Below are 14,704 nucleotides of genomic sequence, written 5' to 3'. Positions count from 1 at the left end.
AGATGTTTTAGGGTTTTTGTTTTTATTGAAAATGAAATCTTTCCCTCCATTATATCTTTTGATCACACAGTGCTGGTGTCTCCATGTTCTTGTTAGTTAATCAGCTCCCAGATGTCTCTAGAGGGATGTCTTTCCATAGCCCTCTCATTTAGGTTGACATGAAGATCACTTGGCCCAGCCAGTGACATACGCTCTGACCAAGAGGCACAGGGGCACAGGGTGAGAAGTATTTTTCCAGGGTAGCTTAGGTTGGCTGAGGTGATCAGAGAACTGTCCCTTGGCTAAGGAAGTACAGCCTGGGGAGAGGGGAAGGAAGGGGCAGCCTTTGCTTGGCTGCATGCTGGTTCTGATTCCCTTTGGGGATCTGTCTGAAGAATGAGTTCCTAGGTACCCACATTTCCTCTGTGGCCTCAATGAGTCCCAATTGTGTTTGTCAAATGATGGCTCCAGTGGCAGCTCTGCCAAGGCCCAAGATGCTTCCCTGGGCTCTGGGTCGCTTAAGTAGAGGGACTGTCATCCAGCAGTGCCTCATTCTTCTCCGTGGGAGATACATAATCTGTGGCGTCCCTGAATCACTCCCTGCCTGACTCCACTGCAGGCCTCCAGAGGGCAGCAGAGAGCAGGCGAGAGGGGAGAACAGGACTTGGTTCCTGGAGAAGCAACAAAGATGGTTCCGCTCCTGCAAGCTCCTAGGAATACTGCTCATCCCCCTCCCCTCCTCCTCAGGATAGACATGTGAGCTTCTCCCTGAGGGTGTAATAATTATAATAATATTATTAGTTAATACTAACTGTTCCCTGTGGGCCAGACATTGACCTAAGGTTTCACATTGATTCAGATAACCATTGAGGTAGATATAATTATTATTTGAATTTTTTTCAGTTGAGGAAATTGCAGTGGAAAAAAAAGGAGAAACTGCCCAAGATCCCACAGTTAGTTGAGTCAGGATTTAGACCCAATTATTTATGAGCCAGGCTCTATTCTAGGTATCAGAGATACATCAGTGAATCAGATAAACTTTGTGCCATATTAGGACAGAAAAAGTGAACAAATGAATAAACACATAATGTGGTTTTGAATAGAAATGCCACTTAGACAAATAAAGCAGAGTTAAGGACCAGAGAGGGGCATTTTAGATGGGCTAGTCAGGGAAGGTGTTCTTGGGTAGATAGCATTTGACCAAAGAGTTGAATACATGAGGGAACAAGTCAGGCTGAAGATTGGGGAAACAGCAAGTGCAAAGGTCCTGAGGTGGAAATGAGCCTGGGGTGTTAGAAGAACAGCAAGACTTGCATCGTGGCTGCTGTAGAGTGAGCTGAGTCCATAGGCCACAGCAGCAATTGGGAAGTAGATAGGGATGGTGAAGAAAGAGAACTCCTCCACAGCATCACCTGGGTTTGGCCTCTTACAGTGTCTCAGCTTCTCTTTAACATATCCCTCACCTTTTTTCACCTTCCTGCAGAGTGCTGACACCATCACAGTATGTTCCATTCTCAACCCTGGACACGGTTCAAAAGCAGCTAAAGCAGACAAGAATCTGGGGCAGCCAATATTGTACCACCTGCCAAAACTTGGCACAAACAATCTGGAAGCCAAAAATTGCACATACTGTGGTGAGTCTTGCCCAGCTTGTGGGGAACTTCTTGTGGGTAAAGGTTCTAGATGAGCCTGCCAGGGCTCCCAAATTAATCCTCAGTCCCACTAACAAGGGCCTAAGCCGCACAGGTCTCTCCAGGGTAGGAAGCTGCTATTTTCTTCACAGAATTTTGCCCCCATGCATGGTCCTAGGTCAGACCTACCTAAATACTTCCAGATGTCAAACCCAGGTGGGGTTCAGATGGCATTTAGCCAGGAGATGGAAGGGAATCCATCCTAGTGAGCAGTCATCACCTTCCACCAGGTATCTGAAGAAAATGGAGGCACAGAGGTCAAACAGTCATCCCTCAGCATCTACAAGGGATTGGTGCCAGGACCACCCACAGATACCATAATCTGAGGATGCTCAAGTCCTTCACATAAAATGTGACCTACACAATCCTCTGTTTATCTTTTTTTTTTTTTTTTTTTTTAAGTTGTAAGAAGGGGTTGTCTTCTGTCACCCAGACTGGAGTGCAGTGGCACGATCTCGGCTCACTGCAAGCTCCGCCTCCTGGGTTCACACCATTCTCCTGCCTCAGCCTTCCGAGTAGCTGGGTCTACAGGCGTGTGCCACCATGCCCGGCTAATTTTTTTTTGTATTTTTAGTAGAGACGGGGTTTCACCATGTTAGCTAGGATAGTCTCAATCTCCTGACCTTGTGATCCACCCACCTCGGCCTCCCAAAGTGCTGAGATTACAGGCGTGAGCCACCACGCCCGGCCTCCTCTGTTTATCTTAAATCATCTCTAGATTACTTCTAATACCGAATACAATGTAAATGCTATGTAAATAGTTTTTTATACTGTATTTTGGGAGTGTTTGTATTATTTTTATTGTTGTATTGTTATTTATTTTTAGTTTTTCAACTATTTTTGATCTGCTGTTGGTTGACTCCTTGCATTAGGAATCTATGGATATAGAGGGCCAACTGTACTAAGAATCTTTAGCTCCCTCTCCTGGCAGATCCCTAGCGAGTGAGGTGGGCCTGTGTTGAGTGCTCCTTTTGCCTGAGTGAGAGCCTAGAACCAGAGACTGCATGCCCTAATCCAGGATTTCTTGACCATGGCACCATTGATAGTTGGGGTCGGATAATGTTTTTGTTGTGGGGGCCATCCTTGTAGGATATTAGCAGCATTTCTGGCCACTACCCACTAGAGGCCAGAAGTACCCTCCCTCCAGTAGTGACCTTCCCTCCAGTGTAACCAAAATAGATCCAGACATTGCCAGATGTTCCCAGAGGAAGACACGCATGACTGAGGACCACTGGGGCCAGTTCTTTCCCTTTCCGCAAGACCAGTGCATGAGCCTCAGCTGTTACCACTCTGGTGGTGAGGAAGAATTGACAGTATCCCCCAAGCATTTACTCCAGTGCCACAGCTGAGTGGGTGGCTTGGCATGTCCTTGGCTGTAACATGGAAGGAGGCCAGAGGACAGGGAGCAGAGAGAAAAGGGGTAGCCATATCTTCTCTCAACATTTTTTGGCTCACAAAACTAAACCACAGGGAAGGGCAGGGATGAAGTTGGCCATACACATCACAGGACTAGGTCTTTCTCTCCCTCCTCATCTCTCTCTCTCTTTCATGCACATACATGCACACACACACAAATGGACACCCCTCTGCCATTCTGTGTATTGGCTTTGTTCTCTCCCACTGAAGACAGGCTTTCTCCAGAGACAAAAGAGAACTTAGTGCAGGAGGAAGAAGTTAATGAATGGGCTGATTTTGCCCAAGAGATTGGCAGGGCAGGAATAAGAGGTTATGGGTATCAATGAGAGAAGAGAGGAAAGGATTCATTATGATGTCCAGACCGGAAGGGGAAGTAAATGAAGCCATGAGGAGCTGGTATATGGGGAGAAGAGGAAGATGCTTGAAGATCAGAGGTCTTCATCCAGTTGAAAAGCAAGAAAGAAGGGAGTCAGAGCTTGGGAAGTTATCCTTTAAGAATCCCAACATCTGACCCAGAACTGTCAATATATATTTATTTCGCTTCAGCAATAAGTTCATTTAGACACATAGAATCATAGGGCAGTAGAGCTTGAAAGAAACTTAAGAGATCCTTGAGTCCAACCCAGTCTAAGTGGGCTCTTTTATTAATTCTTCAGTGCTGGACTTTGAGAATGATACTTGTTCACAACCCCTCTGTCCTTGGAATCAAATGAGAAATAAGATATAGAAGTCAAGCAGCTGGGACTTAAAATAAATTTATGACAGCTAAAGCTGATTGGAGAATGTAGTTTTGAATGTACAATTGGGCTTCCTAATTCTTTCCCTCAAAATGAAACTTATCTACCCAGAACTGGAAGACTCCTCTATCCCACAAGGCAAGAACCTACCCTAGAAAGCTTACCATGAAAAGAAGAGGAGAGGAGGGAAGCACAGGCCTTCTCTGGGGGGGCTGTTCCCAAAAGGAGAAAACCCAGAAGAACCTGAATCATGACATGTACCGATTTTATGTGCTTCAGTTCTCCAAGCACATGAACCACTTATCCTCTGCTAGATACCATGAGTTAGGAGGTAGAGCAGTAAGTGGAGAGTACTTTTCTCAAGGCTGCAGCAAGGACAGAAGTTCCCACTTTATAAGATGAGGCAAAAGTGCTTGGAGCTAGAGAGGTAGGTTTCCCCCTAACAAATGCCATTTAATAGAGCAACCTCTGCTCCAAGAACACTGAGGCCCAGAGAGGTGAAGTTATTTCCCAAAGGTACCATGGCTCTGAAAGAATAAGGTTCTCCATACTTCTAATGGTGAAGTTTCACCATTTCACATGTGTAATCAAAGGAGGACAGGCTCTTCCACATTTATCAGCATAATAGCAACAAGAATCTTCTATTCCATCATGCACAAGGACTTCTAACTCCTTCCTTCATCACTATCACTGCCTCACACCCCCAATCTACACCTTGCCACCTCTATCTACACATCACACCCTCATCCACACTTCACCACTACCATCTACACCTCACCACCCTCACCTATACCTCACCACCTACATCTAAACCACACACCTCCATCTAGACCTCACCACCTCCATCTAGACACCACCTCCATCTAGACCTCACCACCACCTCATCTAGACCTCACCACCCTTCACCTATACCTCACCACCTACACCTAAACCACACACCTCCATCTAGACCTCACCACCATCTAGACCTCACCACCTCCATCTAGACCTCACCACCACCGTCACCACCACCATCTACACCCCACCACCCTCACCTATACCTCACCACCTACACCTAAACCACACACCTCCCCACTCCAGACCTCACCACCATTGCTCCACACCCTCACCACCCTCACCCATACCTCCTCACCTACTCATACATCATACACCTCCATCTGTAGACCTCCTCACCACCTCCATTCATACCTCCTGCCCACCGACCTCACCACCTCCAGCTAGACCTCAACACTGCCATCTAGACCCTGGCCCACCCCATCTGGCCTCGTCACCTCCACCTACCATACAACCTCCCTCTGTGACCCCACCACTACCTCATTTACACCTCATCACTACTATCTACACCTCACCACCCTCACCTATACCTCACCACCTACACCTACAGAATGCACCTCCATCTAGACCTCACCACCTCCATCTAGACTCACCACCTCCATCTATACCTCACCACCACCATCTAGACCTCACCACCCTCACCTATACCTCACCACCTACACCTAAACCACACACCTTCATCTAGACCTCACCACCATCTAGGCCTCACTACCCTCACCTGTACCTCACCACCTACACCTATACCACACACCTCCATCTAGACTTCGTCACCTCCATCTAGACATCACCACCTCCATCTACACTTCACCACCCTCACCTGTATCTCACTACCTACACCTAAACCGCACACCTCCAACCAGAGACCCTCACCTCACCTCCACTCCAGATTCCCACCGGCCACCACCACCATCTGTAGACCCCCATCACTCACCCCATACCTCACCACCTACACCTAAACCACACACCTCCATCTAGGCTTCACCACCTCCATCTAGACATCACCACTTTCATCTAGACCTCACCACCACCATCTACACCTCACCAACCTCACCTATACCTTACAACCTACACCTACACCATACACCTCCATTTAGACCTCACCACCACCATCTAGACCTCACCACCCTCACCTATACCTTACCAACTACACCTAAACCGCACACCTCCATCTAGACCTCACCACCTCCATATAGACCTCACCACCACTATCTAGACCTCACCACCACCATCTATACCCCACCACCCTCACCTATACCTCACCACCTGGCCACCCCAAACAACAGCCACAGTACCACTGTAATCACCACCATCTACACCTATACCATACACCTCCATCTAGACCTCACCACCCTCATCTAGACCTCATCACCTCTATCTAGACCTCACCATCACCTACCAGGCCCCCACTGCCCTCTACCCAAGTACTTATCACCACACACTACTATGCCTGCCACCTCCCATCTTGTGACATCAGCACTCATCTTACACCCTCATGACCAGCATCTACACCTCCCACCCTCACCACTACCATCTATACCCCTCACCACCCTCACCTATATCTCACCACCTACACCTACACCACACACACCTCCATCTAGACCTCACCACCTCCATCTAGACCTTACCATCACCATCTACACCTCACCACCCTTGTCTACACCTCACCACCCCCATGTATACCTCATACCTCCATCTATACCTCACACCCTCATCTATACCTCACACCACCATATACTACCTCACCATCTCCATCTCCACCTCACTCCTCTGTTTACAACTTACTACCTCCATCTACATCTCATCACTTCCATGTACACCTCACCACCTCCATTCACATATCACATTTCCAGCTACACTTCACACCCCATCTACACCTCATACCTCCATCTACATCTGATCCCTTCCATATACACCTCACCACCTCCATCTACACCTTACACCACCATCTATACCTCAGAACCTCCATCTACACCTCAAACCACCATATACACCTCACCACCTCTCTCTACATACACCTCATCATCTCTGTCTACACTTCACACCTCATCGTCTCCATCTACACCTCACACCTCCATTTACACCTCACACCACCTCCATCTACACCTCACCACCATCTTCATGAGTCTTGCCCTGTTGCCTGGGCTGGAGTGCAGTGGCACGATCTTGGCTCACTGCAACCTCTGCCTCCTGGGTTCAAGCAATTCTCCTGCCTCAGCCTCCTGAGTAGCTGGGATTATAGGCACGTGCCACCATGCCAGCTAATTTTTTTTTATACCTCACCATCTCTATCTACACCTTACACTAACATCTATACCTCAACACCTCCATCTACACCTCACACTTCCATCTACACCTCACCATCTATCTATCTGTCTACATCTCCTCACCTCCATCTACAACTTACCTTTTTTTTTTTTTTTTTTTGAGATGGAGTTTTACTCTTGTTGCCCAGGCTGGAGTGCAATGGCATGATCTTGGCTCACTGCAACCTCCACCTCCCAGGTTCAAGCGATTCTCCTGCCTTAGCCTCCTGAGTAGCTGGGATTACAGGTGTGAGCCATCACACCCAGATAATTTTTATATTTTTAGTAGAGACGGGGTTTCACCATGTTGGTCAGGCTGGTCTCAAACTCCTGACCTCAGGTGATCTGCCTGCCTCACCCTCCCAAAGTCCTGGGATTACAGGCGTGAGCCACTACGCCCAGCCAATTTATCATCTTTATCTACATCTCATTACCTCCATCTATACCTCACACCTCCATCTATACCCCACATCTCCATTTATACCTCATCACCTGTATCTGTACTTCACAACTTCATCTACACTTCACACCTTCATCTACATTGCCACCATTTTACTGCTACTTCTACAACCAACACCTCTGCCTCTATCATTTTCTCCATCATTCCTACCACTTCTTCTTTTGTCAGCAGAGAGCCAGCAGCCATCCTTTTGGCTGGAGAGACAGGTGTGAACTAGGAGGCTACCTGCATGGCTGTAGTCTAGAGAGGTCTTCAAGGTCTTTGAGGTTAAAGAAAAAAAATGTCTCTAGCTTTTGGTGTCACCTGATCCCTCTAAAAAGATCGCCTTGGAGCATTTTACAAAGATTGAGTTAGAGATACCTAAAAATAAGTACACATGTTTATATAAACTCATTGACCACAAGTGCAGACTGCCACTATTTCCAAGTCATGCCCTAATCTGACAGCTGAATATTTAGGTACTTGCAATGTAAGAAGATCCTTTATCGACATCTCAGCAGTCCTCAAAGCTCTAACAATATAAAAGTTGGAGACATTCAAGTGAGCTGTAATTTTGAGCCAAGTGGGGTCATCCCAGTACCTAACAACAGCCCCACATCTCTATAGGTTCCTGGAAATGCCACTGCCCCTCTCTGGGCCCCAATTTTTCATTGTATAAAATGGGCAACCTTGAGATAGGACTGGATTCTCCAAGTTCTCTTCCAGCTCTAACATCCCTCCAAGACAGAATCCAAAAAGAATCTGGGTTAAAAACTATGCAGGGAGATAAAATAGCATTTCAGAACCAAGGCTGGAGTATACCACTGCCATAAAAAGATCACCAAGTTAAAATTCAAGAATAAATTTAGAGCAAAGGCATTTGCCTATGATCATGGCCAGCTCTATTCAGACCCTGCTATACCTTGGTCTGTCAGTCAACCAGGCATCCATCCCTGACCCTGCAGGAGCGTCCCTCCCCCAACCTTGGTCACATGGCTGGCTGCCACTGAGCCTCAGAAGTCAATCTCCAATGCCCCAAATACTGTTCAGCCTGGAAACCACAGAAAGCCCTTCTTGCCACCCAACAGGAACAGAGCAAGTGGTTCTGGCCTCCGTGGGATTTGGATCCTGGTTTCCAGAGCTAAGAACACAAAGGTAAGTTTGCAGCTGGAAGCTTCAGAGAAAGTAGACAGAGCTATGCAGATAAGGGAAAATGTGCTTTATAGCATGAACACAGAGTATTTAAGAGTAAGCTTCACATACACTGAAGAGGAGAATACCAGAAAAGCTGGGCAAATCTTCCAAATGAGTATAGAATATTTGATTTTCTGTTTTTGTCACCCTGGTGCCTTGAGGTTTTTGGGTGCAAAACCACTCCAAATTAACAGAAATGACAGGAGACCTGTTCTGTCTGACACCGTGGTGAGTTAGTTCTATCTTGTTCTCATCTAATGAACTGAATCTTTCTCTTCTAGGCACGTAAATTTATGTTGTCTTTGTCAAATGTGTTAGACTGGCTGAAATATTTATGAAGTAGCAAAAACCCTGAGACTTACCTCTTTCCCAGAAAACCATGGGAAAATAAATTATGTCTGCTAATGTAACATCTCAGGATAGAAACAGAATAATGGCTAGTTTCCTTTCATTACACATTTTTGGTTTTAGGTTTTGGATACGGTACCTGGTTTTGCTACTGCTAGTTTTCTTAGGGATATTTGTTTGTTTTGTCCTTTCTCTCCTGGAGCATGCATGGGTGTTTCAGTCTGCGGGGCCCCGAGGCAATGGACAAGCTACGGGTTGAGAGGGTAGCCTTTCCCTGGCTTCTAGCTTAGCTTTCTAAAGCCCAGCATGACCCCGTGTCATTCTTGTCGATTCAGTTCACAAAATAATCCCAGATAAGCCCTTGGGGAAGTCCTTTTCTGAAATACTTTGGGCTCTCAGAGGGGTGCACCAGACACCATGTTGGCTGATCTAGAGTTCTTAGATACCAAGGTCAAGTGGCTTAAAATATGGGGTGGAAAGAAAAGCTCCCCAAAATCTGACCTGTGAAAATGTGGCACAACCTTTTTACTAGTTATTGTTTTTCCCAGAGACATGGATGTCTAATCTTAAGGATTCATTACTATGCTTTGCCCTTCTTCCCTAGTAATTCAACTATTTTGTTCTGTTCCCAGTGTCTAGTGCAAATATCTGGAACAAAGTGGATACTCAATAAGGATTTGTTGGATTGAATTGATGTGCCCTTGTGGATAGGGAAGGGGTGGGCACCTAAACACCAGATGATTCTATCAAAAGGGTTCTGATGGCTAAAATGTGTCATACATCTTTAAAGCTAGCTGTGTCACCACCTCCTTGCTGCTTTGGACATGCAGGCTGCTTGGGCAGGGACCCCTGTGTGTCTGTTTGCTAGGGTAGCACTCTGATCCTTGGCCTTACAGGCTTAAAGTGTTGTTTTGTTTGTTTGTTTGTTGTTTTTGTTTTTGAGTGCAGTGGTGCCATGTCGGCTCACTGCAACCTCTGCCTCCTGGGGTCAAGCAATTGCCCTGCCTCAGCCTCCCGAGTAGCTAGGATTACAGGCATGCACCACCACACCCAGCTAATTTTTGTATTTTTAGTAGAGACAGAGTTTCACCATGTTGGCCAGGATGGTCTCGAACTCCTGACCTTGTTATCTTCCCGCCTCAGCCTCCCAAAGTGCTGGGATTACAGGCGTGAGCCACTGCGCCCGGCCCAGGTGTTGATTTGGTCAGTAGGGTTTTGGATTCTCAGGGATCCCAGATGTGATTCCAGGCTAGTGGTAGGGGCAATGAAATGGAAGGTGACTTTTGACTCAGGACAGAAGAGAATTTTGTGTGTTCCCTCACTGTAAAGGCATGCTGAATGCCAAGGCGATCTACGATCTAAAGATGGATGGGGGAGTAACAGCTAGTTGGGCAGGGTAGGGACTAGTGTTACAAGTCCTCTCATTTGCTGCATGCCAGGGGTTGATGTGTTGCTAGCACAATTCCTTTGGCAAGATATTGTAGTGGATGATGGTACTGGTTAGTACTTTTTGGATACAAGTAAATCAAATCAGCTGAAGCTAGTTGAAGAGAAAAGAAAAAAAATTCCTTTTTGCCAAGGAGGGATTTATTATAATACCAGGGAAGTCTTGTGGACAGGAGTTCAGCCAGGCCTCAGGAAGGGCCTGGAACCCAGAAGTGGAAGACGGTCAGTAACCCATACCAGGCCCCCTCTGTTTCTCACATCTTTACCTCTCTTTCATCTCTCTCTCTCCTTCTTTCTCCCTTCCTCCTCCTCCTTCCTCCTCCCCTCCCTTCCCTTCCCTTCCTTCTTCTCCCCTTCCCTTTCCCTTTCCCCTTCCCCTTCCCCTTTCCCCTCCCTTCCCCTCCCCTCCCTTTCTTCTTCCTTCTTTCCTTAGGTTTGGGAATCAAAAAGAATCCAATTTGAACCCTGGCTCCACCATGGCTGGTTCTTTGATCCAGGACAAATCACTTAACTCTTAGTCTTCATTTACTCATCTATAAAATGGGGGTGAAAATTATATATATTACTAAATTATAGTGAGAATTAAATAAGATGATGAAAGCAAAATACCCGACATTCAACGAATACACATTATATGAAATGCTGGAGGTAGAAATTCTGTTTCATGAATTAGGTTGGGACTTTTATAGTGGGCAGTATAGTTGCCAATCAGAGCAGAGCTAATCCAAACACTTCCCCAGGGCCAACACTCAGCTTCAGATGGATGGACTCCTTTGAAGATCATGTCAGGGAGTTTGGGTTCTTCTCCTACTTCTGCATATCCCTGGGAGGGAGCTTCTCTCAAGTTGTGAGAAGTTGGGACCTGGCACAGAGGAGATGAGGCAGGAATGGTCTCAGCTAGTCCAGAACTGGAAGGTATGCATCTACCGAAATATTATAGCTACATTATAGCTCCATACTTCTGTAGTTTGTAGAGTTCTCATCTATGTTTGCATATGTATTGTCATTTGTCAGTGACAATCAGGCATTTCATTGTTTTTCCAACAAACTTTCATTTGTTTTCCAATCTGAGAATCCATAGTACTTCAAATAGGAAATAACACATTTTAAAAACATGTTGGAAAGCTCTATTTCATTTTCATTAGTCAGGCACTTGTGATTGCAAACATGAGAAACCCAACTCAAACACGAGAAAAAATAAAATGAATTTAACAGCTCAACACAACTGAGAAGGACAGTTCAAAATTAACTGATTCAGGGAGTCACAGTGTTATCTGGACTCTGTTTCTCTACTTTTCTTGAATGCTTCTCTCCATGTGACAGGCAAAATAGTAACTTCCAAGCTTATCAGCTTAGCAGTGCCAGAATGAGCAGAGTTTTTGGATGAATCAAGCAGAAATGTCCTGGGAAGAATTCTGATTGGCCCAGTTAAGGACATGGGATCATTCCTGAACGATCTCTGTGGCTGGAATGGGGTGTGTTTGACCAGGCTGGGTCACATGGTCTTTCCTGTGGAGGCTTGGGGAGACATGGAGTCACCCACTAAGACATTTGAAGATGGTTTTCTATAGGAAAAGAAATCTGTTACTCACCTTCTCTGTACTCTTCACACCACACTGGAGTAGGAAGATATCAGCTTTTTAAAAATCACCAACTGACCCAATTTAATAAAAAATATAAATGGGGAGTTACTTTCTTAAAATAGAGGTTTTAAATGTGGTCCTTGGATCAGCATCAGCAGCAGCAACTGGGAACTTGTTGGAAATGTACATTTCCAGGCCCCAACCTAGAGCTATGGAATCAGGCACTCTGGGGATGAGACCCAGCAATCTATTTTAACAAGCTTTCTGGAGCTGCTCACATGTGTAATCCCAGCTACTTTGGAGATTGAGATGGAAAGATTGCTTGAGCCTAGAGGTTGGTGGCTGCAGTAAGCTGTGATTGCGCCATTGAACTCCAGGCTGGGTGACAAAGCGAGACCCCAACTCCAAGAAAACAAACAGAAAGCAGCCTTCTAGGTATTATGATGCACGCTCAAGTTTGAGAACCACTGCCTTAAAGGGTTCTTTGTTGTGTAATTCTGCTAAGTATTTTAAACATGATTCACTTTGAATAAATAGATTTAACCATTAATTTTCAAGTATACGATTATCACATAAAGTAGGAACACATGGCATATTAAATTATTTACTTTAAAATGTTTAAAATAAAAAAGCTATAATTTAAAAATAAATTAACACATATAAGAGCTTTCCATAAAAAGCAATGGAACTCCATTCCAGCTTCCTCCATATGTCACAGTTCCACTTCCCAAAGATAACCACTAGGAATTCTTTTAGCTTTTTTTGTTGGCTGCCTTTTAATAATAATGATAGTAATAATTATTCCTGCTATTTATTGAAGTTAGATATTAGCCACTTACAAGTGAATATTTAACTTACAACCACAGACATCTATTTTTTATCCTCCCAGTGTAGAATATCATCACAATTTTTAATTCATTCAAAAAGCAGTGTTTATACTCATGATTACATGCCATGATCACATTTTATTCCTTGCAGAGTTTTAATTTTTCCCTGGTATTTCTAATTGCTATCTTTTTTCTTTGCATTTTCTGTCACTTTCTTGAGTTGTTCCAAAATCTCCAAGAGTGTATCAAATCTTTCACATTTCATTTTTTCCCCTGGGCGGCTCCTTCCGAAGCCTCATTTTCTAGTTCTTTTGAGGACGGATTGATTTTTGAGGACACGGCTGTCATCTGGGGACTGCTCTTCATTATTCTGATTCCATCCACTCTCTCTTGCATATCATTGTCTTCCCCTTCTTGATTAATGATGGGTAACTTTTTTAAAGAACTTCCTAGGAAGTTATGAAAGAGAAGTAAAATAATTTTTTAAGTGTCTGAAAATGTCTTTTACCCTTACTCTGAACTGGCAGTTTGACTGGGTGGAGAATGTTAGGTTGGAAATCATTCTCCCTTGGATTTGGGGTGGTTTTGCTCTATCATTCTCTTCTGTCTCTTTTTTTTTTCTTTTTTTTTTTTTTGAGACAAAGTCTCACTCTGTCACCCAGGTGGAGTGTAGTGGCACAATCTCAGCTCACTGCAACCTCCACCTCCTGGGTTCAAACAATTCTCGTGTCTCAGCCTCCTAATTAGCTGAGATCACAGGCATGTGCCACCACACCCAGCTAAGTTTTGTATTTTTAATAGAGACGGGGTTTCACCATGTTGGCCAGGCTGGTCTTGAACTCCTGACCTCAGGTGATCCACCCGCCTCAGCCTCCCAAAGTGCTGGGATTACAGGCGTGAGACACCACACCCTGCCCATTATCTTCTCTTATTCAACTTGCTGAGGAGGAGTCTTCTGCTTTTCTATTCATTGACAGGTGACCTGTTTCTGATTATTTCACTCTACAAGTTTTTAGGATCTTTCTTTTCTTCATAGTCACTGTTCTAAAATTTCATAATGATCTAGCAAAGTGTGGGGAGTTTTTTTCCCAGTCATTTTTTGTGCAGAGTGCTCAGTTGACCCATTTTGCGTGAGACTGTTATCTCATAGTGTTGGGGAGACCTCTTAGTTATTTTAAAAAGTACTTTAAAAATTTAATAATAAAATACCTCAAATGTGTACAATATGACAGACATTGATATATTACTGTCCAGAATTAACAGATGTTAACATTTTATCATATTTGTTTCATACCTACATGTATATGTATAATCTATCCAAAATACCAAAGATCATCAAGCATCATTAACTTTATCCCTCCCCAGAAGTAACCTGAAGTTGGTGTGTATCATTCCTCTGCATAATTTTATGATTTTATTACTTATAAATGTAACTATAATCAGTATTGGTAGCGTTTTGTTTGTTTGAAAATTTTATGTAAATAATATCATTTTGTTTTACAACTTTGTTTTTCTCATTATGTTTTTGAGATTTAGACATGTTAATACATAAAAATCTAGTTCATTCATTTGAACTGTCCATAGTTATCCATTATGTGTCAGTTAGGAAGGCCTCAGCTAAAAGTAACATAAAACTTAGCTAGCAGTTTAAATATAGAGATTTTTTTTTTTTTCGGGTAACAGGAAATCCAGGGATAAGCATTCCAGAGCTCAGTGATATTCTCAGGAACCCAGATTTGTCTTATCCTTCTGCTTTGTCCTTAGCCTGTGCCTTTGATCTTCATACCTGTCACCTCATTGTTGCAAGATGGCTGCTTTATCTCAAAGTCTCAAGGTCCGTGCAAGAAAGGAGGAGGGTAAAGGACAAACTATGCATTCCAACTGTGTCACTTTCAATCAGGAAAATA

At 44.4% G+C, this 14,704-nt stretch overlaps 1 protein-coding gene across 6 annotated transcripts in view; it reads left to right on the top strand.

Annotated features, from left to right (window-relative positions):
• Positions 1-14,704, top strand: part of LOC101014941 (electrogenic sodium bicarbonate cotransporter 4) — a 129,691-nt gene that overhangs the window by 25,418 nt on the left and 89,569 nt on the right. For 2 of the 6 annotated variants that reach the window (XM_031655287.1, XM_031655288.1), the window contains 2 exons: positions 1,463-1,613; positions 8,488-8,554. Coding sequence is in view for 2 of the 6 variants with exons in the window: in XM_031655291.1 (XP_031511151.1) it covers positions 1,358-1,613 (256 nt within the window). In the remaining 4 variants the exon portion in view is untranslated. Of the gene's footprint in view, positions 1-804; positions 1,614-7,286; positions 8,555-14,704 lie in introns of those variants that run through there. The other 4 variants (XM_031655286.1, XM_031655291.1, XM_031655285.1 and 1 more) reach the window with 4 other exon arrangements.

Source organism: Papio anubis, chromosome 14, assembly GCF_008728515.1.
Source record: "Papio anubis isolate 15944 chromosome 14, Panubis1.0, whole genome shotgun sequence".
In the NCBI taxonomy this organism is placed as follows: domain Eukaryota; kingdom Metazoa; phylum Chordata; class Mammalia; order Primates; family Cercopithecidae; genus Papio; species Papio anubis.
Note: the sequence above shows the minus strand (reverse complement) of the source record. Positions and strands in the feature narration are given on the sequence as shown.